The sequence below is a fragment of the Colossoma macropomum genome, unplaced genomic scaffold (genome assembly GCF_904425465.1).
Source record: "Colossoma macropomum unplaced genomic scaffold, Colossoma_macropomum, whole genome shotgun sequence".
NCBI lineage: Eukaryota > Metazoa > Chordata > Actinopteri > Characiformes > Serrasalmidae > Colossoma > Colossoma macropomum.
In genome coordinates, this window is record NW_023494800.1 from 12,242,847 (window position 1) to 12,269,363 (window position 26,517).

The window sequence follows — 26,517 nt, forward strand, 5'->3', positions numbered from 1 at the left end:
TGTATCTTGTACACAGTGCAGATCAAAATGGAACTTGTTAAGCTTCAAATAACATGAATTCATCAGAAAAATCATCTGGAAAAGTAACTTGAAGAACACATTTAAACAAAACACAGCAAGAGTAAAGGCAACGTTAATTTATTCAAATAATGAACAAGATACAATATGTATAGAATGATCAACGGTGATGTAACTGTGTATCCCGTATCAACATGCTTGGAAATCGAGTGTCATGATATTGATGGCATGCAGTTATGTTCATGTAAACCGTCACTACAGTGGCTAAAACCTACTCGCTTAAGTGATATGGACGCCGATATCCTAGCCCTTCAGGTAAAACTGGGCACGTACCATGAAGAAAAAAGCTTAATATTTATACTATACAAATACAAATATCATACAGCATTCTTGTTTTTTATTTTTTTTAACATATATATTTAAATTCAAACCTTGCAGGCGATCTCAGTCTACTCTGAGGTCAGTTCAGAAGGTGTGAGCTTGTGCATGCAGGGAAGAAATTAGAACGAAAGCTCTTCAGTTGGTGCCTTTTTAGTGAAAAGTATAAGAGATGTTCTAATTAAATGTCATTTTTAAATTTAAAAATCGAATTCAGATCGATCTAAATTTTGCTGACATTTGTGTTCTTCTGTTAGGTCCTCAATATTCAGTTCTATTTAAAGGGTAGTAGCCTGTTTTTTCCTCCGAAGGGTTACTGAAGCTGTTGTCATATAACAGACATTTAAAGGAGAATTCCACTGATTTTAACACATTTCTGCATAATTAAATCAATAAGATGTAAACACAGTCAGTCAAAGTGTTTTGATGTGAAATGCTCCATTTTTAGAGAAACTGCAGGGACAAAATTATTCACAAGGGGGGTGACAGGAACCAGACATCTGAAGAGTTTGGCACCTCCAAAAGCTTCCACAAAGGAAATAGTTCTGGATATGTTGCCTGATGCCTGAGACATTGTTTTATGAATGTTTTGAGATACGATTTTGGCCTAAAACATAATTTCAAATGCCTTTAAAGAGAAGCAGGAAATGCAGGGTGTTGTAAGGCAAATTAATACCCATTATTTTTTTTAAACCATTATTTTTTATCAACGTTACATATAAAACTCAACATGTTGACATTCATACAGTTTCTCTACAATGAACCATTTCACTCCAAATCACTCTGAATGACTTTATATCTCAGTGATTTAATTCTGCTGAATTTTTTAAAAATTGATGCAATTCCTCCTTTAATTTTTTCCTCTTCCTTTAAAATACCCCCTTATAGATCCTGCTATTATATGTACATGTTCTGAACACTGGCGTTCATGCATATATCAATTGAGAATACATGTTCCAATGGGACTTCATGGGTTTTCCCCTAAAATAACCAACATCCAACACAACAAACACAAGAGACTGACTGACTGACTGACAAGGTCTGGAACTGCACCACAGATCGAGATTTCCGTATGCATAGTAAAAGTTCAAAAAAACACAGACACATCCAGCTCGGAGAATGACCCTCAAAGTACAGCAGAGCCGACATGCAAGAAGCAAAGCGCAGAAAGCCAAAGGAGCACAAGTGGCTTCACCTGCTTGTAAACTCCAACCCTTTGGCTGTACATTCAAAACACGCTCGTGCTGAATCGCTCCTTAACGTGTGGAAGCATGAACTGTGTTCTCAATATCATTTTGTGTGAGTCACAAAGGAAGTCTTGTGGCAGAAAGCACCACTCACAAACACGTTGAACTACATCTAAATCGTGGGAAAAGGGGCCAAAACACAAGAGCTCACTGACTGAAGTGCACATTGAAGAAAAAAAACTCAAGAGCTTTGGGCAAATTAGACTAAGATCAAAAAAAGCATGTTACTACAATGCTCTTCCATTTCTACACTACTGTAGGACTAGAATAACTTAGCCTATCTCAGCTCTACAGTATCAAAACTCTAACTGTATGCTGATGAAATGTAAGGCATACATTTGTGTCCAAAAGAGTTCAACAAGTGACAAGTCATGCATAGATTGTAAAAGTTATTGTCTTTTCTAAAAAAGAAATGCAATCTATATGCCTGATATTGAAATGTCAATAACTAATACACTTTCACCATGACAACTTTAAGATGCACCAGTATGTATTATTTTGGTCATTCTACATACAAGTGTTTGTAAAATTACAGTAAAGGACCGTGACCTTCACGATAAAAAGGTTCACATTGATAAAAGTCTGAAAAAGCTATCACAAAGCCAATTATTTTGGTATACCCTAACAGGCTGGGTAATCCCTAAATGAGTAACCTACTATCTGAAACATGAGATCATGCCACTACTTGAATTCCCTCTGTGTAAAAAAACAGTAAATAGTTTAAGAATTGTATAACCTAGCCCATTAGCTAGTGCGTATACGTTATAATACACACCCAAAGCTCTGTGACCTTAACACGCACACATGCACACATACAGTATCTGCATTATCCCTTAGATATCACCCTGAATAGAGTTAAAGAGTCATAAAAACGTCCTCACAATGAAATATGTTCATTGGTTGGTTGGCGATTTTTTTTAAACAATATTTTTTGCGTTATCACAACTGATGCTGTCCTCTATTGCTCCATAATTCAAACAATTATGCAGGGAGGACTTAAAAACAAATGGGATATAATTTTTTGTAGAACTGAGCATGTCTGCTGATGAGAATCTTATTCTTTTTACATATTCATGCCGTGACTAGGCCTGGGCGATATCTAAAAATAATATTTTATTGATTGAAAAATCAGGATTATCGATAATATCAACCCCCTCCCCACATGGGAAACACACCTACACGCTGCACTTTAGCTTATGTTCTTTTTTTAATGTCACCTAATCGTATAAAAATCTCTCATTTTCCATTTTTCTGATTATTGAACGAGTCAGAATTGTTTACAACGGTGTTGACAGGAGCCAGACATCTGAAGGGTTTAATGCTTTTAAAAGCCACCTCACAAAAAGCTATTACCTGAAATAGTTAGGAATATGCAGCCTGACGTCTGAGATGATATTTAACAAAGTTCTGAGAAAAGCTTTTGGCCTGAAATGTATTTTTTCAAATCTGTTCCCAAAGGTACAAGCAGGCTGTTGTACGGAAAAACAGAACCCAAAGAAACTTGTAATAATGCGGCCCCTAGTTCTTATCATCACCACCGTAAAGAAATGTGCCGAAGAAGACGGTAGGTTTCTCTACAATGCACTTCACATTCGACCACTCTGAATAACTTTGTTCACATCTTAACAGTTTAATTCTGCCGGGAATCGCCCTTGAAATGATGAAGATAAAAGTGACTAATTGAGTGTCCACATGCTTTACATCAGAGGTGGGCAATATGACGATATTTAATTGTAACTGTGATCATTTTTTAGCATGATACACAATATGAATTTCTGAGCACACTGTCACTGTCATCAGTATTTAAAGAACATTGACAAGCTGCATGTTTCATTACAAAGAGAACATAATTAGAAATGTTTAATTAGATTTAGTACAGCACAGTATGTGAAATGTTGAATACTAATCACTGTATTTTTAGTTTTTGATTGTAGTTTTTAAATGCGACACATTTTGCCAGTGTCAAAAGTTTGTGATGCGTATCGTGTATTGTGAAAAGTATTCTGATACTCTGATACTTTTTTTTTCTGGAGATGCTCTGGGATTCATCATAGATACCTGTGGGAAACCATAAAATATTGTACTTTTAGATTTAATTCATCTGAATCATCAAGATGCTAAGCTGTATGGTAAAATTTCTTTGTAGGGTAAGTCGCACTCTGGGAAACCCCCAGCAGATAGAGGAAAATTTACTGCAGCATAGTCTACTTATTAATGCCCCATAATAATCCATTGTTTTAATAGTAAAAGGGAGCAAAACATTACAGGTCAAAATCATTTAAAACTATTCTTCTGTAGTTCTCTGTCAGTTCTCTTTCCCAAAATGTCAAAGCATGGTTGTCAGTTTACTTGTCAATCATCACTGATTCCCTGTTACTTCACCCTATCGCCCAGGCCAAGCCTTCACTTGAATAAAGCGTCTATGAACGATAAGTAATTTCGTAGTTTTCTTTTTCCCTTTTCTCCCTTTTCATATCAACACCTAACAGTAGTCAGAACAATGACTTTCAAACAGCCTGTCATTCTAAACCGCATGTTGAGGGGGCTGCTTCAGTAGTTAGCATTCACTTATCCTTATTTCTACTGCAGTGCCGCCCCCGCTACAGTGAAAGTGCAAGCACAACCTCCAAGCTAGACAGGAGGAAAAAAACCCACACACACATCCACGCACACACACGCACGCACACAAACGTAAGGAAGAGTAGGTCCTGAGAGCAGAGACCTGACTGACGGACATACAGTGCATGCTACTGTAGGACTGTACAAATGATGCATGCATGGCGTGGGCGAGCAGCCCCACATCAACGACTGAGAGCCGGGAGCCCTTCCTGGAGTCCATGTCCCAGCTACACGTCCACATCCTGGGAATCTTGAACCCTTCCAATCCCCCACCAGTCCACTTCCCAGGTGGAGAGTGTTTGATGCTAGGCCCTTCCAGTGCTGCTAGCGAGGCCTGAAGCGTCAGGAAAGCACTTCATCCTCGCCCACAAAGGGCAGGTCCATGCTCCTCATGCCTTCCCCGCTCTCCTGTTTCCTAGGAAACGGACAAATGTGGTATTTTAAAATATCCACACATTCCAGGCAACAGTACCAGTCAAAGGCTAGGCAGACTGTAAGTTTGGTATTAGTTGTTACATGTTAGAAAAACAATGGAACGATAAGAGAACAGGGCTGTCACTATTTATTATATCAGAAATCAAGTAATCTTCTGATTATTTTTGATGCTCAATGGATTTAAAAGGGAATTCCAACAACTGTTCAGAATTTCTGCATAATTCAATGGTTGAGGTGTAAACGAAGTCATTCAGACTATTTTGGGGTAAAATGGTTCGTTGTAGAGAAACCTAACGACCCAGATTTCTTCACAGTTGTCGTGATAGGAACCAGGGGTTGCGATGTTTACAACAAAAATATATCCATATTTGTTACTATCCAAAATGGCCAGTGAACATGCATCTACATGTACATGTATCTTCACATTTTTTTTATGTAATGTAAGCTTAAGTCCAGTAATATAACAACGTCATGTTACCATTACCATCAGCTGTCATGACAGCTAACTAGAGCAATAAACCACAAATGAGCATGTGACATAAACTGTCACATCATCAAACATTATCACATCTGTCATGACAATTACCAGCAATAATAACATGACAATTTTATATCACTGCACATTATCTGTCATTACAACTCATGAAATCATATGACATCAGCTATGACATGTTTAAGGCATGGTTATGCCAATGTTAAGTAGAAGGGCTCAAAGAAAAGTATTACGAAGATGTCTTTGATATAGTTTTGATTATGTCTGTTTCATTGTGTAAATGTAAAGGCGTAATGTTATAATGATAAAATATGTATATATTTCTATGCATTATATGCAATGTTGATAATGATAAAATAGTGTTAAATAAGTTTTTGGGGACTATTTTGCCTTATAACATCCTGCATGTAACTAACTCATTGACAAATAATGCATTTAGAAAATACATTTTAGCCTAAAAGCTTATCTCAAAACTACAGTAAAACAATGTCTCAGGCATCACACAGATTTTTATGAACATTTCATGTAATTGCTCTCTGTGAGGTAGCTTTTAGAGGGATTAAACTCTTCAGACGGCTGATTCCTAACACCACCAGTGTGAGCAAATTACAAAACAGAAGTTTCTTTAGAAAAGAACATTTAAACTCAAATTACAGTTACTGACGTTGTTTACATCTTAACCATTTACATTATGCAGAAACTTTGAAAAATCGGTGGAATTTCTCTAACTTTGCACAGCCTTTCATGGATTCTAAAACATTTTCATGGAAAAAGATAAACTAAAAAGTCTATAAAAAGACTTCTTTGAAAAACATACAAAACAATGTGTAAAAATGCATTTAAATGGCTATTATAGGAAAGACCAGTAGGAGAATTTCAAATGTGCATTATGATTATGCAAACCATAGCCAAAAGGACATTTTAAATGTATATTTTTTTAATATTGTCTATTTTTATCAAGTAATCGTGACAGCCCTACACCATATTTGTTATACACTCAGATCAGAGGCAGAGACATGAAAACATCTGACTGGCATGTCCTTAGGGAGGGCAGACTTGTAGCACTGCATGCAGAGATAAATTAGTGCAATAAAAAACACACAGAACTGAAACATTTCATAAAATGGCAAGAGGCAGTTGAACTGCAAGTCAGGATGCTCTTCACTCTCAACCACTTCTTAAGGATTCATTGACAAAGACTGGCATGCAGCGACAGGCCTGGGAAAGAACATCTTGAATTGCCCACATTCTAGACATATAGAGGCGTGCCTCTGATCCAAAATTATGCACATTAAAAATATCACATGCAACGTATGAGTATAAACCGAATGGAGGTTACAGAGTTTACTGTACATAACATGAGCTCAGTGGGTAGTTTTAAAAGCCATCTGGCATCGTTACATCTATTGTATCACATCTAACATGAAAAAAGCTCTTGCTCTGAAAACATTAGCGTGACATGCTGTAGAACTATATTTTCATTCATTTCATTTGCATGGTCATTAAAATGGTCATGATTAATTCCTTGTTGGAGGGAGCAGGTGGAGGGCTAGCAAGCCAGCAGTTTTTTACCTTTGGTTACCATGAATGTAGCAGTATTTCAAATTCCCTGCTCTCCCTTTTCTAGAGGGCAGGAGAGAGGGAAACACCACAATGAAAATCTGCAGCCCACTATATATAAGGGAGACTTAATATAGATCTACACACAGGATGTAAATAAAATCTCAGGAAGCACTTATGTAACTGCACTAAATTTCATCGTTTTTATTGTGTAAAGTGTCTCTAACACTTTACTCGAATCCTGCTATATAATACTGACATTAGCATGCCATAAACATGTTGTTATGTTGTTGTGACAAATGAAGTCCAGTAATATAGCACTGTCATGTTACCATTACTGTCAACTGTCATGCCAGATGTAATAATGCTATGCTGTCATGACAGCAGACTTGAGTACACAGCAAAAAATGAGCATGTGACAAACTGTCATGACATCAAACATTATTACATCTATCACCATTATAACCACAATTGCAAGTGGTAGTCACATGACACCATTAAATTACTGGACATTATCTGTCATGACAACTCATGACACTGCATGAAATCTGCCAGCCATGTTTATGGCATTGTTATGTCAATGTTATGAGGAAGGGCTCACGTAAAGTGCTGCCTAGATGTCTTTGACAGAGTTTTGATTATGTGCGTGTTGTTAGTGACAATGTAAAGATGTGCTATGTTGTTCTAAAACAAACCAAATAACCAGTCCATTCCCAAAGGCCTATTAGGTTACTTTACATTATTAAGGTGTTCTCAAATTAATTTAAGATCATCAAGCCCAATTAAACAGCTTCCCTTTGATACAAATGTCCAGTAAAAATGCTAGTTTACTGTGGGCTAACTCATTCAAATCTGTGCTTATCATCTCTGTAACAGTGTAGAAAGGCAAGCAGAGCCTTACGTGAGCGTGTGTCCCTGTGTGGTTGGGCTCCTATCCTCCCTGCGGCCCCAGTCAAAGGGGTTTCCAAAGGATCGCTTCCGTAACATGGTCCTCACAAGGATCTGCAGAGTTTACCACAGTCATTTTACATTTCACATACAAAGTCTGGATGCAAAGGTGTAAATATTTGACAATTTGAGTAAAAAACGATGAAATACATCATAAACTCTCAAATCCAAATTTAGATTCAATTAAATTTGATTCTTTTTGATTTAGTATTAGTTACAAAATGCATTGTATACACAAATGTTAAAACTGCTCATACAGTCATGCAATGCATACAATCATACAATAAAAACAAAAAACCTTATTCTCTGCCTAATAATTTCATTAAGTGCCATATTTCAGTGCCATATTAGTGCCTAATATTTCAATTTTAAAATTGCAAGAAATTAGCATTTACTTTATTATTAGTATTAGTGATTCTAACATTCCAAAATCTGTGCGTGGCCACCATGTGATTGATGTATAATGTTACATCAAATTATTTTTTAATCCTCATGTGCATGTCACTCAGCATTCTGTTCACACGTATTTGTCCTGGTACTACAGATAAGGTACTGTAAACGTCTCAGTGCTCACCACTGTGGCCAGACTGGGGATGTGCTTAACAGAGTTCTCCACCTCCTCCTCCGTCACCTCGATTAGACTGCAGCAGTTGTCATCCTCAGGAGGAAGGGGCTCAGCACCATGCCGTGTCACCCAGGGGTGTACCTACAAATCCACCAGAGACACTGCTGAACTACTGTTGCACATAAGGCAACATAAACAGCAAGAGACTCTGACAAGCATGTGCATAACAGGAGGAGAAACACCTAAGTCTTGGCGTTTAAGTCTGGTGTATTTAGTTTAGTACTAAACATTTCCAGTTTCCCCACTACGCCAATAAACATGCCAGTAAAAGGTTTACTGACACTCACCTTAATTTGTGGCACAGTTATTCTGGTTTCAGGATTTTTATCCAGCATCTTAAAAAGTAGGTCCTTCAAATCATCAGACACATCTGCACTGTAAATGGTTAAGAACACTGGGTCAGTGACCTTTTGAGGCAGAGACAGAGAGCAAGAGATCGTGATCATAAATACTTAAAGACTTACTGCTCTGGCAGTTCCACTGGCTGAGTCTTAATCTTCTGATGCAGACTCAGTATGCGCTCATCCATGAACGGACACTGCAGGAGATACAGGTATTGACAGCTTTTACAATCCAATGATCAGAGCTACTTACTGCATCAATGACACAGTCAGCAGTGTGAGATGAGAACAGAGTCTTACCACGCCAAAGACAAAGCAGTATAATGTGACTCCCATTGCCCAAACATCCAAAGCCTGAAAAGCAGATCATATTTTAAGAGTCATAGTTGTATTTAAATTTCTTCTGTGTATTCTGTATTAGCTTACTAATGTAAAAACAAGATATAATATTGCAACCTCAATGCATACACTATAAAAAGTGGCAAATGAAACCATCGTAAATCTGTGTATATATCCAATATTTCTCTAGATTGTTTTAGAAATAATACTAGATTAACTTCATCATTTTTTAGTTTATTAATAATTCCAGTATTTCTTTGAATAATTAACATTATCTGCAAAGAGAATAAGACAGTTTAACTAGATAAAATTATTTAAAACAAATTAAAGAATCTAGAAATGAGTTGAATAATCTCATATTCTTACAATAATCTCATAATAAGAAAGAGCAGATCTACTGTCTAGATTTTAGAAGCTTTCATTTGCCAGTATATGTATTATGTATTTTTTTTTTGCCAAGTATTAATTTGCCAATTAACCTTGCCAGAGAAGTTCTTGCGGGTCTCAGAGAGTGTCTCTGGAGCAAGGAAAGCAGGCGTTCCTACTGTGCTGGTCAGCAGTGCGTCCGCTCCCTCAAACTGGTTGCTGACCCCAAAGTCAGCAATCTTAATATGTCCATCCTCCCCTACCAGCAGATTAGACGGCTTGATGTCCCGATGGATGATTTTCTGATAATGTACTACAGGGAGTGAGAGTGCCTTTAAATGTATGACACATGTTAAAAATAGGAGACAGTCATTTAAGATAAAATTAGACAGTCATCAACATTAAAGACAACTAAATTAAAAATACACCTTATACTCAAATCTTTATTTCACTGTCAAACACACAGAATTTTTGACAAGTACTGTGTCAAAGTCATTTCTGAACTCACAGTACTCAATTCCTCTCAGCAGGTCCTGAAAGTAGAAACGGGCCTGGTCCTCATTCAGTGGTTTATCAGTCGGAACCTCCATCACTGCACTGTAAACACACAAAGACAATATATCTGAGTGACAGTGAAAGTTAAAAAAATAATATATGGAAATATTGATACTTGGCAAAAGTCAGAGACCACCCTTTATTCATTTAAGTTCCAGTCAAAATGGTCATGTTTTTCATTTTTCAGTGTCAGGAAGTAAAACTGACCACATATTAAACATAAAATTACACAGAAGCCTCAACAACTAAATAAAATATCTGTTTTTTTTAGCACTTAATGTGTCAATCATTTGCCTTTATTACAGCATCCATTCTTTTCAGAACACTTGCTGTCGTTGGCTGCATTTTCTGCTTCTCACAAACCCAAGTAGTCCCAAACACATTCAGTGATGTTGAGGTCTGGACTTTGGGATGGTCAGTCCATTGTTCTGAGGACATCAGCCGTCCTTTTCTCAGTAATGGCTTCTTGACAGCTACACATTCTTTTAGGCCCACAGTTTTGAGTTGTCTTCTCACAGTGGAAGGTTGGAGAGATACACTTGTGGATTTTTTTGATCTGGAGCAAGAGTGAGGCTTGATTTGAAAGCTTTAAGCACAGTGTATCTGATGATGACAGGTGATGGTCTAGCCAGTCTTGAGTTTCATTTTCTCTATATCCCTTTTTCTATGCAGGTACATCATCTTATATCAATTCTCCTTAGAAAAATCAGCAGGAAAATTAATAACATCTGTATCTAACAGTTGTTTTGATTGGAAATTAAATAAATGAAGGGTGATAAATTTTGCACAGCGCTGTATATCGAAATCCTACTCACCCTTGCTTGACCAGCTCAAATACTGTGAAGAGAAGATGATCAATGTTGGAATAAGAACAATGTTGAATTGAAGTGTAAGACAACCAACATAAAGCACAGAAATTTATGTAGCCTTACTTACCCATGTATAGATGGTCTTCACTGGGGTCATCCAACACCTACACACAAGAAACAGCAGCAAATTCAGCATCCAAGAAACCTGAGAGAGGGACTACAGATCACATGCATAAACACATACCTCGACCAGCTTGACCACATTAGGATGGTCCAGCTTCTTGAGGATGGCGATTTCCTGGTACACCCGCTCCAGAGGGCCTTTGGGCTGAGGCTGGCCCTCTGGGGCTGATTTGGCCCCTCTGGGAGGAGGTCTTCCTGTATAGCCAGAATACGCAGAACCAATGATTATCTGAGGATATGAGATTTAGCTCATCTCCAAAATATGCACACACACACTCACAAACACACATACACCCTACTGAGCTGTCCATCTGCTTTACGGCAGACACTTACGCGGGAAGCCAGCCTGTCTCATCAGTCGTTTCTTGGACAGAACTTTCATGGCCTGCGGGGGGAGAGGGGGAGTGAGAATGAGGAAATAAGAGCAGATACCCAGTGTCAGTGCTGTGTGACATATGCACCACTCTGCACTTGTAATTCAGGGTAAGTTATATATATTTACAGTGTGTCAGGGGCTATTTGATCATGCAATAACCACCCAACTTCATGGTAACAGATGCAATAACCAACCAAATTAATCAACTATGCACAGCAGGATTGTGCCACTAGCAGTATATCAGCAATGCTATGTCTGCTCATGTGTGATAGACAGGCCATCATTTATTCATACTGCTCTTATAGCAGTATGGCAGACTGTAAAGTCTATCTGTTCTTAACAGCTATTTTTGCAGGTATTTGGGCACCTTGGAAACATGAGCCCATAGAAAACAACAGTGAAAAAAAGGAAGAACTGCTCCACAGTCAACATAATGTTAAATTGGAGTGATACCACAATGCATGTGATTAGCCCAGGGCTTAATTTGCCCCAGAAAACTGAGTAGTGATGAATCACACAAGTCAATTGGGAAGGGGGAGGTCCCAGGAAAAAAAAAAACAAGCAAGGGTTTCCCGTAACTTTGGATCTTACAACCAACCTGTGTGTTAACGAGGCTCTTGAGCTTTGAACGAATGTTCTCTCAACAAAGATTGTGAGCAGTTAATAAATGGATGTCACAAGCAGTGGCAGTGGTGTAATTGGGTGTACAAACAGTACAAACAGTTATCCAACTCTGAAAGCGGCTCATTAAATCTGAACACAGAATAACATTTAGTAAAAGAAAAATCACAAGCAAGTTATACTGGACACTACTGTCCAAAGCAAGTTTAGATTATTTTTTTCCGTTATGGGTTCTGAGTTTTGTCCATTTTTGTTTGTTTTGAGGTTAATGCTTAGCAGACACATAATTATGGTTAAGTCATTACTTTTCTGAAGCCATCAGCCTGTTCGACATTTTACGACATGTTGAATTGTTTGAAGAAAAGACTATTAGTAATTTTAAACAAGGTGCCGGATCCACTAAAACAGCTGTGGGTTCCAATCTGGGACGTGACGAATCCGGATTCAGCTTGTTCCGGCATGAATTAAGCCGTGGTTTAGCCTGTGTTTTGCTGTTGCCAAGGAATGTTTTGTCTCCAAATGGTGTTTCCAAACCATCCAAAAGTAACTGGACTCAATAGCTGCATTCGCTAGCTTTTTCATGCATCTATCTATATCTATATTTTATGTAGATGTCGCCATATTTCAGACCGAATATTTTTTTTCTATCTTGGTATCACTACTATTCTTGTCTAGTTTTTTTCTGGGCTTGTTGCTTCGATAATAAGTTTGTTAATATCGTCAGTTTCTTCATTTCGGACTTCTTCACTTACGCTGGCCATCAACTGAAAGAAGCCAACAGCAACCTACACACATGCATGAGGCCATGCAAAGACATCATATATTCACAATTCCATAAAATCGGTTTATGAACATTTGAAGGACAAGAATTAAGCCTTACATTAACAATGCTATTACAATAATATTAATTACATCAATTGTAAAATTGTGGATTTCAGCAGTTAATAACTTCCCCTAGGCTAAGAACTCCATCGGTTCACTGCCACATTGTTGTGCTCTGGCATCCAGTGATCCCCAAAATGTATAAGTGCCAACAAATTGTTGTTATTAAAAAATGACACTCATAACATGGTATGTATGTACATGTATTATCTGATATATGTAGTGTTTTTTTTAAGACAGTGTCATGATAGCACTGCAAAGGGTGATGAAACGGTTAGGTAATTACTGTGATATGAAACTTTTATACTGCCACATGCTTATGAAAAAAAACAAAACAAAACAAAAAAACACACTGCTTACTGAACTATATGTTCACTGCTAATATCGTCCTAAAGCATAATTTTTGCTCCATTTTAGCATGGTGACAGTGTGACTGCAGCTTAATTCTTCATAACATTTCTAAAGGTACGAGAACACAGAGACATGTGGAGAGAGGGATGTATGGCACTTACATAGTAGGTGTTGTCATCCTCATTATAGGCCAGTTTGACAACTCCGTAGGAGCCCTTGTTTTAGAGAATGAATAGAGGCAGAGGTGAGATACAGTTTCACTAAATGGAGACTAACACTGATATAATAGAAATATAGTAAAGTGAATCTTTTGCTACACTGGCCAAGCTTTTAACCATTATTTTATTCAACTGTGGAGCAGCAATCCAAACCTAGACAGCCAAAAACAATCTCCGATAATGGCTGTGTCTCATTTCTGGATAATAGCAGACACAGCCTTAGTTATCTTTTTCTCACACTCACACACACACATACATACACACAAAGCAGGTCCCAGCTGGGAGAACAGATTGGGGTTACAGCAGGGGCTCCAGTGCTTAGACAGAGAGATGAGAGGATAGCAGGAATCTCCCTATCCGCTCTAACAGCCTCCGGGAGGCTCATATGAGCCACCGCTCTCGCTCACAGCATCAGTGTAAATACACAGCAAATACGCTGCTCTCAATATCCAGCCCATGTCTGCGCACACTGTATGTAGAACCATTAGTGTCTGTTGAGCTGTGAGGGACAAAATCCCTCTCAGTGTCCAGGTCGTTCTCACAGAACTGCCTATGAACTATGTTCATAAATATTTGAGCGTCATAATCATCATGCAGATAAGCAACATTCGTTTAATCTAGTATATCAATTGGGGATCTACATGGTTAAATGATTCATTGATTTACTTTAAAGATTTTTGACTGTAATTAATATTTTCTATTTTAAAGGCATTTTTACCCTAATTCTCTTTACCACAATGCATGCACATGTCTGTTAACACAAGTAAAAGGTTTAACGTCAATGGCTGCCAATGTGTTGCGGTAATGAGGTAAAATTACACATATTATACTTCGTGAAAAACAAATATTTCAATAATTAGCTCAGTCAGATAACAGTACAAAGATAGGTATGAAAAGAAAAGACATTAGTTACACATTTATCTTTAAATCTTACAGTGTTGCAGTAATAAGAATTTGGTCACTCAAATGGGAAAATGCTACTAAAAATCAATTTAAAACAATCATTCAAGTCCTTTATTTAATCATTTGACTAGGCATCATTGTTTGTATATCCAAAAGAAGAAAACATAAAATTTTAGGGTCCCAGTATTTGTCATGTATGTGAGAATAACCCATCCTCTGCTGTTCCAATCATTTCAGTTCTATCACAGAAATTCCAATTCTATCATTTAGGGCATTTTATTTCTCCTCACAAATAAAGTAATTACTTTACAGTGAAGCTCCAGTCATTCTGTGCTCTCAGCAGGAAGCTGTTTGTGTATGAAAAATAAATAATAATAATCAAAATACCTTTCCAATCTCATCTTTCAGCTTGTACTGGTTGAGCTGCACACAATCCTTTGGAAATAAACAGAAAAAAAAATCAGTTATCTTGTCTTGAATTTAGCAAAATCAAGTCAAAACAGCCACTACTTTGTTTTCCAATACTGTGAAAAAGGAGTATGATATAAGTTCCTACAGATAACAGTTATGCTACATAAAACCACTATTTTTAGTAGCCTACATTGCAACTCATGCTGTAGCCTACATAACTGTGCTTCCCAAGGGAAACTGCAGGTTTGAAACAGAAAAGCAAGCGCTGACACACACTGCAGGAGCAGGAACACTAGCTAAACATCTGCGACCTCCATTTCTCCAATGGAGTTTGCCTCCTATTGGCATTACAAGTAAGCTACAGGGGAATGTGCTCTAGCAGGGCAAAGACATCTACTCATGTCTGAAACCTTACCTCAGGCTCTTATTCTCAGCCTTTGCTTTGCTGAGGTTGCAGCCATTTCAGAAAACGAGAAAAATACAGGTTCTTCTCAAGACTGAATCATTTCTTGTCAAAATGTATCTGAAGAGGTTTGAGTCATCCTGGCACATGGGATTAGAATTTTTGGGGCAACGCTGCAACTATTGCATAACGTTACATAATTGTGATACTTCATTAATACACAGCTTTACTTCAAAGTGTTTGACTCCCCAGCAAAACTGACATCTCCCAACAGGGGCTGCAAATTCATTTCTGTGAAATTTTCAAAGACTTCTTTGGTATTTAGACATTTCTGTTATATTACATTGTATTATACGGAACATAATTGTCTGGAGTTCTGGAAAAAAGCTTTATTCTATTTTTTATACTAACAACTAACTGTAGCTCTGTACCTGCAGGTCCGTGATGGAGACTCTGTGGGACTCCACGGTGGGTCTGCGGGGCAGGCGCGGAGACGAGTGGGGGCGAGGTGATGGGCGAGTAGGGCAGAGACGGGTAGATGTAGCGGCCGTTGAGGCTGGGTGATCCGCAGGGTGAGGAGAGGGTCTGCGAGCGCTCCTGAAGCGACAGTTTCCTGTCTGAAAGGTTGAGTCTGCCCCGGTGCTCCTGCGCCTCTGGGAACAGAGCCTCAGGCCGCCCCACCGTGTGAGACAAGAGGTCGCAGGAGGGCGTGCGGAAGGGCGGTGATGGACCGGACGATGGCTCGGGTGTTTCCGAGCTGTCCATGTCCTCCACCTCCTCATCGTCTCCGCCCCCCTGCCCCGGGGTGCCGCTGGGCTCGTATTCGGTCACCACAATGACGGACTCCATGTCACTGGCAAAGGGGCTCAAGGGCGGGGCTGAGGGCGGCAGCACAGCGCAACCACGCAGCAGGTCAGGAAGGGGCTGATTGGGCGGCTGGACTGGAGGAGCGGGCGGGGCATGGCCCAGAGGGGCGGGCGCTTCAGCAGAAGGCCAGGAGGAGACACAGGGAAACATGGCGTCCTTCCCAAAAACCTCCCAACTGCCCCTCCATTAGGAGTGCAGAGGGCCCTGCTATAAAGAGCGGGAAAAAAAAAGGATGAATGAGTTATGAGTACAGCCTGAATGCACTGTACACTGAGGCTTTGCTCCTCAAGGACAAGCTCTAGATTAGAGAACAGAAGCACCTGACTGCTGGGCAGCCTTTGCTCTACATTTTGAAAATAGAAGAGGAGATGAACTCTCATTTTCTGCGAGGTCTGACCTGAAGTCAGGTCACTGATGTAAAATTAGACGATTTGGCCCGGAAGGGCCGCACCACAATATGATGAACAAACTGAGCTCCACCAGGAAGGCTTGTAAATTTTGTGCTTGTCTTAGGCAGCACTGATAAAATTAAATCACAGTATTTTCCATCATATATAACACTACCAGAAAGGGATGGGCAAGATGGTAAAAAGATCATATCATGATACTTAAAGATGTTTTCACAATACGTATCATGACATTTTGAGACACAGACACACTGCACTAGTATGTAAAAGTGTCATCAAAAACTCTATACTACAAACAATAATTTACTTCAACATTTTACTGCTCTAAGTCCAATTAAACAGGTCTGCTCAGAGAAAGCTGTTTTATTGATATCAGCAGAAGAAGCCTATGAATACAGTTAAACTCAATATGCTCAAAAAGGCATGTTGTTTATAACATAATGATAAAATATCAGCATACTGCCCACCTCTAGTATCAGATGATGTTTAAATTTGCATTAATAAAGTTAATGAATATTTGCTTCCTGAATACTGGTACTCAATACTGAAAGAATGTTCTGGAAACCTTATGTAGCTTCTTTTGGTTCTGTTCTGCTTCTTCTAACCAAAGGAAACCTTAGTACTGTAAATGTTGCAGAAAGTAAACTGACTATTTATTTAGATTTTATGTATTTTGAACCATTTTTATACATTTTCACACTACTGTGTGTTCCTAAAGTTTGATTGAAAATGTCAGTCTGCTTTGACGTTGTTATAGCTACATTCTTCTTCTAAGCCTCTGTTTGTTCTAGGCTCGATTTAGGCACATATAAAGCTGTATCTTTGGCAGGCAGATTCTTTGTTGGTGTGAAAACTGGAGATATTCACTGTGAGTGTGGGAGCGGTGTGGGTCTCAGGCAGCAATAGGGATAAAAGCAGGTACAATAAAAGACATTCATCACTCTGGAGGGTTCAGAAAGGAGAACTCGTGTGGGCAGGCCCACCCCCTCCATGCGTCCTCGTTTCTCTCGCTTCCACAGAGAGCCGGTCCTCTTTCTGCCTTCCATCTCTCACATTCTCTCTTATTCTCTATCTATTTCTTCATCTCTATTCCCATTTCTCCTCAAGTCTTTATCCCAGAGTTATCTCAGTACCTGACTTTCAGCCTCTTCTGTTTCACTGTCTGCCAAAAGCCACACACAGTGAATAATCAGAAATATCTTCTTCAACAAGAAAGGATTTTAACAACCGTGCTGCAGAACTATGCACACCGAAATTCAACAATGCATGACCGAGCACTCTATTAGTGTTTAGCAACTGAAGCAGTCCCATTATTGTTTTGGGCTCTGATGAGATCTTTAAGCTACAAATGAAAGGCCCTCAATCTAGTCAGTGTTCTTCACTCTGCACTTGTTTTATGCACAGACTGACAATAACTTTATTGAAATCAGCAAGAGGAGCTGAACGCGTTTGATGTCATCATTAGAGGAGGCACACAGGCCAACAAGGAACAAATTTCTCTCAGTGATATAAAGAAAAATTGGATGAGGAAAAGTGGACTGGGCACATTAATGACTCCTTTTACATGAGCAGAGCATTTTACATAAGGTTTCAGGGTTAAACAAGGTGAGCTATAGTTTGATTAGAACAACAAGAAAGCTAAGTTTGATAATGCAAATGATGACGATGATGCAAAATCTGATAATGCAAATGCTGAACCTTCATTTAAATCCCACTTTAATTTGTACAACATTGGTTTTGTCTAGGGTTCAGTTTAGGACAGGTTTAACAAAGGATTCCTTTGATCCACTATGAATTAGTTCATTTTAATTTGTTGCATGATGTAACAAAACCTTGCATATCTGAAATGGTATCTTTAGAGAAGAAGGAAAAATGTAGTATGCTAATGTAACAAGAGTTTATTCCAAGCTATTCTGGGCCATTTCTATTGGCCCATTCCTCATAAAATGGAGGTAACTGGCATGTCCAAATGGTGTTAAAAAGTAACAATGGATAGAAAACAGACTTTTTATCCAAATAACATCACTATGCAATTGCTAACTTTAATGCACGTTGAGGTTTTAGTGTTATGCAGCACCAAGCTAACACAGTAACCTAACTGGTTTGAACTTACAGCAGTTATAGCCTAAATGTGGACATTTGAAGCTTGTAATAGACAATCAATTCACTTATTTACTTTACTTTGTATATTTTACAGCTAATCTTTCAGTAACTTAAAGTCTACCCCTAAATATTACTGGATTAGCCACCTCTTGATGGCAAATTGCTGAGGTTGTTGTTAAACAGAGCCTCATTATAATGTAGGGTCATATGTAATATGACTTTAGGCCTTCTAGGACCAACTTGTGTCTGCAAATGTGTGCGTTAGTGAGATACTACATTTTCTTTACCCCTCCAAGCTGGGCTGAGTTAAAAGTATCCCCCCTTTTCATAATTTCTCTTCGAGTTTATTTCATGCAGAGCCAATGATGATGTTTTGTGAATCAATTCTGAAACTTTCAAGAGAGAACTGCGATGCATCTGACATCATTCTGATACTGAAATACTGAAGTGTCCATTGTGCTACGTGGGACTGATGTGCTAATAAAACTATTAGTTCTGATTAAGTCTAGAACCTAAACCGCACATACAGTTCATCACATGCTAAAAGAGTGTGATTTTGCAGTCACTGGAGAGCATGCTTGAATGCAAAATCAGCCCCATAACGAATTACTGTATACTGTTTGAGAAAGTACACACTGAGTCAACTTGTAACAGCAGGTACACGATCAGAACAATAGAGCAGGTCAGATTAGCCTAAGAGCTGTGGTAATAAATTCCTGTCTGCTATGACATTTGATGGCCTTCACATTAAACAAACATGAGTTATTAACTGTGTTCACCCTATGGTCTTAAATCCTCACAGTCTGGGGATTCGTTAAGGAAGAAAAGTGACTCTGTGGCTTTCTCTAAGCAGAGGACAAGATGAGACATGAATCATCTTCGGGCAGACTCAATCTTTTCTGATGTAACAGAAGTTATTCCATTGAAACAGATGGAACAGAGGCAATCTTTAATATGAGACAATGAGAGGAGAAGGGAGAAGAAATTAGCTTCTCTCTCTGTGTCATCAGTCTAAAAGTCATCTACTGTGAGACTACGCCAATGGGGAAATGAATGATAGATGCCACATGACAGCAAGACCACAACAAACATCTTTAAAGTGAACAAAATACCAAGAGAAATACTGTTTTTATTTCAACATATTAAACACTCATGATGGTGAACTGAAGCAGATTACAATTATTCATTTCATGTACTACTCAAGATTAAGGCTGACACTATCTATCACATTAGTAATGCAGTAATCTCCCTCTTTTTTGTATGATTAATCTAGTAATCTGAACAATAGCAAATGATGCTTAGCCCCCAAAGTACTTTATTAGAAAAAAGGAGGAATGCACAACAATATCATAAACATACTGGCATCGGCAGATAATTGCCTTGAAAAAACTACCGGCATCAGACAGATGTTTAGATTTGACTAATATTTAAACTGATGTTTGATGAGGTATTTATTGCACTCTGGATGAGGCCTCGCTGGGTTACTGCCTAAAAACCTGTATTTCATTAATTAAACCACTGCATTTGTAACCCTAAAGAACTAAATGCTACATTTCTTTATAATGGTAATCCAGAAAGATGCCCAATTTCTACATTTCATAAATGTTTATGTATTAGTATCGACAGGTCGTATGTACAGAAAAAATATCAGATAGCAGCCTACAATTCCTCCATCAGTTAATGCCAAAGAAAAAGATAAACAAGGAAGCCTTCAAATGAGAAAAATATGTGGCCAGAAAATGCAAATAAACGGGTCCATCGGGTGCTGTTTCTTAATGTAAGAGAGATCAGTAGGGGAATTCAAAATATCCATTATCATGTATGGATATTTCCAATTTTTCACTGTTGATTCACTGGAAAGGTAAATTGAAGGTCAGCCTATTACAATTATCACACAATCATCTGATTGCAATTATTTAAGATTATCACAATCATTTTCTGGTCATTAGATTTCACAATTACAGTTTCAGCTAAACAACTAGTATGTGAATTGGGTGCATTTCATTTGTTGGACTGAGGCAAATAAATGTAAATAAAAGAAGCAGAAAATGCATTTACTGAGACAAGAATCAAGGATCTAATGAAAAAAACAAAAGTTCAAAACCTCTAACTTTATGTCAGTACTAAGCAATGCTTACTTATTACCTAGGTAGATAACACCATTGTTGTTAGTATGAATGCTTCCAGATGTGTTTTTGCTAATATTTTTACGCTGTGAAAAAGAAATACAGTGGGGATTTTTCTGGGATCTGGGATTTTTTTCCATGAAAACCTGGAAAGAACATTTAACAATTTTGAAAAAAAATTTAAAACAAAGAAAAGTGAAATGAAAAAGACATATTCAAGAAGATGCAGTGTTTCTAGATCACCATCCAAATTTAAGCAAGTTTGTGGCACTGATCATGTTAAAGCCTTTGCATAAAAAGGTCAGATTTTTCAGTCTTATCTTTTCTATTGACACACAAGTCCAGACGACTCTCAAGTCGATTTGTTCTACTCATCAGATGCTTTTGCACAAACTTGTGGAGTCCATGCCAGCTCAGGTGTACTTGAGCACAACAGAGGGAAATACCAAATACTAAGAAATCTGAAGTTCATGTAAACACTTCAAGGATTCCACTTTTCACTCAAACTGTTATACTAATAATATGATGTATGTAAGCCTTACTTGACTTAACAGTACAGGGTATCATGTCGTTTCAATACAACCTAGTATTAAGTAGAGACAAAGCAACACAGCTAATCAGCTGCCACTTAAGGCTTGTTCTTTTAATAGTTACAATAAAATACATAAAACAAAACTATATATATATATATATATATATATATATATATATATATATACGTCAATTAATAATCAGCTAAAATTTTATGATCGTGACAGGCCTAACCGTAGTCAATTCTAATTTAAAATCTCGTCTAATCAAGTAATTATGACAGCCGTACTAATCATCTTAAAAGTGCTCCCTGCTGACTAAAGTACTGTAAAAGACATAGGAAAGTTTCATTCACTATCAGAAAACCTACCGTAAATAATTAAAGATTCTCAGAAATGAAGCAGCCTGTGCGCTCTGTGAGGTGCTTTTAGTGTCAGAAAGGATTTGTGTCAGTTGTATGGAGGCAGTTTCAGACTACCTCACCCCACCTCCTCCAACTCCACCTACAGAAAGCCTCACTGAGCCCTGAGCACTCACCCATGTCAGACCCATTTGTCAGAGCAGGTGTCGCTGTATTGATACCAGGATGACAAAAGGGTGCAGTGGCAGTGTAATGACTGCCTGGTCTTATTCAGTACTACTTACAAACATTCCGGCAGTCTCTAATGCAGGGTCAAGCCTACATCACAAGACTTCATGCTCCTAAATAAAGACCCTTCCCGTCTTCTGTGATCAGCTGCACATACACACTTTAACATACTGCAAATGTAGATAACGTGTCTGCGGCTCACATAATATGTTTACTGCTCAAAGTTTTAACTGTACAGCAAAAACTGGGCCTAATACAGAACCAAAATTATTATTAATAATTATTATTGTAATGTAATATTAGTGGAACCTTTTTTGGTGCTATACAGAACTGTTATATGTAACAAGTTGTTCATCACGTTACAGAACCATTTAAGCTTTGAAATGTTCTCCAAATTATGTTTCTGTATATAAACACTGCCATTACAGCCTTTTAAAAAACTTGCAGAACAATATACCACTTTAAAACTGCATACATCTTCAATATCTATAATTAGCGCTTGAAACAATCACTCAACATTATCGACTGTCGACAAATATTTCTGCTGGCGATTTTTCTTCTTTACATTTTTAAAGCCATGTCCAACCAAGAGTGAGCTGATGAATTAACCTGAGGAGGGCAGCAATTGACTTAAAGTGTTGTACCTGTGTGAACAGACAGTGAAAGCAGCGATCAATTATAACAGAAAGTTAAAAAAATAAGTAAAGCCTGGGGGCATTTTCTTAAATCATCACGTACAACAAATGCAAGCCTGATTTAGCCTTCCGAGAATGTGTAACAATACCATCCAGCATGGGGCAAGAAAACAACAGAACAGTCAGTAATTAATACCTTTTCCTCCGTGCAGGTGTTCGCAGTAAGGGATTTGTCAGAATGAGCTAAAGTTACCTTTACAAACATCACTAAAGCTCATAACGTTACATTACTAACATCAGTCACCAGAAAATTTGAAGCCATATAGGAGCTATTTCACAAAACTCCTGAACACACGGCAGCTTGTCCTGTCACAGTCTTACATACATTGGTTAGCTAACTACATCCAACTGGTTAATTATGGTAAATTACGGAGAGGCTTTTTAAAAGTGCCATGTTTTTTTCCCGTGGAGGTAATTTAACTTGGTGAACAGAATCTCAGAGCCAAAGCACTGCCAAGCATTTTTTTGTTACAGATCTTCACATTTACAGTCTACATTTAAGCCAATGAATTGATTATTAGTCAATTAATTTACATGAATATACAACTCTGAACCCTATTTATAATGTACTTGTACATAACAACCACTCCATCTCTTATGTTGCGTGTATATTGTGTGTTGTGTATTTTATGTATCTTTTCTCTATTTTTATTGGAATTTATGATGACACACATACCAACAAAACTTCCTCGTGCATCTTGTACTTGACAAATAAAAAGATTCAGATTAGGAGTGACCTCCATGCAAAACATGTCCTGACACACATCCAAAGCTGCCCTGTCCCATTCAACTAAACTCAAGGAGACTGTGCTGGTGAAATGCAAAGACCAAGAGCATGATGTTGCTGAACCACAGGAAGCTCTGGTCTGCTGAGTTATTTTAATCTCAAGACAGTTACTTCGCTGGATGACCTACTTTGATCTTTGATGGATTGCAAAGCATACACTGGTACACTGTGCACAGCCTATATAGGCCGCCGAATATGGACTCATCTGTTTGCTGAAGTTTATGTACCCGAGTTTAGCATTCATGCAGAAACGTAGAGGCTCTACCAATCAGGAACTGCCAAAACACAGCAGCTACAAATTTGCTGAGAAAGATCATGGTGAATGCACAAGGTTTCAGGAAGTGCTGTCCCATAGCATGACCAGACTACCTGATAAAATGGATACAATACCAGATGCAGCAGTTACTGCCTTTAACAGGCTTGGTGTTCCAGAAATGTATTCATTTCAATATTGGGTTGAATTACAGTGTCAATAAGGATGCTTTTTAACCCTTGTGTGGTGTTTGGGTCTGTGGGACCCATTTTCAAAGAAAGAAATAGAAAAAAATGATGTGATTTATTATTATTTCAACCTCAGATTTCTTGGCCTTTGTTAATTTTCTGTGAAGAACATAACACATTTTCAGTGACTTCACACTGTTCTGTTCTCCTCCTACATGGCCTGCTGTTAGTGTGTGTGTGTGTCTGCATGTGTATGTGTTTGTATAAGTGCGCATGTGTGTGGACAACATGGACAGGCTGCTGACTGGCTACAGCTGCTAAATGAGAACCCTAAGCTTTGTGATATTTTAAACATCTGGTATTTTTACATAAATTGTTATGGCTATATTGATTTAAAAACACAATAATGCGGTGGGTCCACCAGACCACTGAGTAACAAATACATCAACACCGCACAAGGGTTAAATAGAGTCCTAATACCTGAATAAACCTATAGTCTCTTAAAATTTCAACCCCTTAAACTGCAAATGCCTATGTGTGGGCTGACACTTCAATTCCTGAATCTCACAACTAAATAACTTACGTATTAGTTTCATAGTACTTACCGAATAATTCATAGTAGTTACTGAATAACATGCATCAGGGTTAGTAAGAGAACAATACACTTTACCCTTTTTTATTTTTTCAATTACACTGAATTACACTGAGCAGAATTCCCTTTTATCACAAATGCAGCAATGATCTTAGCATGTGGACATTAGGAAGGTCATATTTGGTGACAGGGTAACTCTAGCTCTAAAACCAAGCAGATGTTTTCTTTCTACAGATGCCAGTGGTTTATCATACAGTTCGGTCACATGGCTGGTCCTCACCATTATGGCAGGATGGGCCAGTAGTCAGTGCATCTAAACACAGGACACACTATACAGAACAATCTGCTGGAGAAAGGGCTTATCTACATGGCCGTTAAAGGATAGACAGAATAATCTGCTGGAGAAAGAGCTTTCCTGCATGACCGTTAAAGGCTATACAAAAAAACTGCTGGAGAAAGAGCTTATCTGCATCTCTGTTTAACAGAGGCGGAAAAAAATCTGCTATCAAAATAAAGATACAATGCAAAAACAACAGTACAAGAGGGGTGAATGACATAATACTCGCTCCAGGTATGTTAATATATAAACTGATATGACTGCTGCATGCTGTAATAAGTCACACTTTTGCTTAAATGAACAAATCAACCTTTTGTAAGTTGTCACATTTCACAAAAGGTCAAATGTCACAAAGGCAGCAGCAAAAGAAAATGATTAACATCATTCAACATGATCGTAAAGTGACGTTTGAGATAATACACACATTGCTCATTCCTAAAAATATGTCCTCCAAGCTCAGAAATGTGGGAAATCTGATAAGCATACTTCAGTGTCATATCTTAACTCTAAATACAGCTTTTTTAATGGTTATCACGAATCGCCTACTTCGCCTTCAATCCGCCTAAAAAAGGAAAGACAGCAACAAACTGCCTTACCAAATATGACTGAACATAAACGATAGAGGAAATTCTCACTGTCCACAGTTTGTATAAAGGCCCTAAACGCAAATGTATGAAAATATTTTGACAGCTTGCCTTGGACTTCTGCCTTTCAAACTATCATGAAGCTGGAGTCAGCTTCTTGGTCGAATTTTTCCGTTCCACCTTAAATGGTGCAGCAGTTACATTCTGGCACCACCGTTTAAGGTGGAACGGGAAAATTCGAACAAGAAGCTGACGGATAGGAAGCCAACTCCAGCCTCGTAGCTATTTTGTCTTCTGATTAAATTTCCATTTAGCTGGCATCTTTTCAGAAAAGGGTATACTTAGTTACTTGCTAGTCCGTTACCACTAGCGTTAGCTAGTACAGTCTGTACGACTTCACGACTTTGGAAGTAGCTAGCTTGCTAACATACCAATAAAAGACAGTTTTGAGGCTGAAAAGGCAAAGAAAATCAACCCGTAACTAGTACGTCAACATAAAAAAAGGTTAAGAAAAGACCCCGAAACCATTCCTGTCTAGCGAGCCCAATATCTAATCGGCTAACGGCACCGATATTTAGAGTTTATTTTTATTTACATCCGCCTTGTTTCTGCTAAGCAGGCTAGGCTAACGGATCTCTTATGAAACAGATGTTAGGGGAAAATCCTCACTGTAGCCAAGGGCATGTATCATAACAGAGGGGGGGAAATGTCTCAACAGTAACCGCAGATGGTAGTAAGTGCTCATTCTTACCTTGGCTGGCCGAAATGTTCTCTTACAGTATCTGAGGCAGCTTCGCAGCCCTACCGCCACCTTGTTTAATGGTATTTGGAGTGATGTGGAAGCAGTGTGAAGGCGGGCAGCTCCGCTGTGATGCGCGGCCGCTGCATCCTCTGCCGAGCTGTGCGCGGGCGGACTGAGAGAGCAGCAGCTCAGCCATGCCACCCTCATGCACACCCCCAGGGACACGCTTAGAGAGGGAAAACATCACTAAGGGCCAGTTTCTTAGACCCAGATAAAGCCTAAGCCTGGACTTAATAAAGACTTTTAAAAGTAAAACCCCATAGGCAACCCTGCTGAACAAAAATCATACAAACCATTAAAAGTTTGTTGGTTCCTGGTGGTGTTCACTGCGCAGTAATGGTACTTTGAGTGTTGCTGATGGGTTGAGATCACAGGGTAAAGGATTCTAATTGCTTCACAGGTGTTCTAGGACTGATTCCAGACACATTCGATGGTTTCCTAAAAGGACCTGTGTCCTACAGGAAACTGGTGGTTACTAATGGCAACCATTGAGCCAATTCCCATTAGAAAGCAAAACCATCAGGTTCTAATCCTAACGGTCATTTTTCAGTAGGGAGCTCCATCAAACTGGCCCA

General features: G+C 38.5%; 1 protein-coding gene across 1 annotated transcript; it reads right to left on the bottom strand.

The window, feature by feature from the left end:
- Nucleotides 1–122: 122 nt before the first annotated feature.
- On the bottom strand, nucleotides 123–26,061 carry LOC118819820 (calcium/calmodulin-dependent protein kinase kinase 2). The gene is given in 17 exon segments (XM_036587751.1): nucleotides 123–4,677; nucleotides 7,652–7,752; nucleotides 8,273–8,404; nucleotides 8,611–8,698; nucleotides 8,788–8,861; nucleotides 8,965–9,018; nucleotides 9,483–9,682; nucleotides 9,878–9,966; nucleotides 10,740–10,761; nucleotides 10,861–10,897; nucleotides 10,978–11,111; nucleotides 11,250–11,301; nucleotides 13,308–13,361; nucleotides 14,655–14,702; nucleotides 15,513–15,584; nucleotides 15,586–16,155; nucleotides 25,892–26,061. Coding segments are annotated over 16 exon segments (1,743 nt in total). The 5' UTR covers nucleotides 16,099–16,155; nucleotides 25,892–26,061; the 3' UTR covers nucleotides 123–4,604.
- Between the last annotated feature and the right edge of the window lie 456 nt (nucleotides 26,062–26,517).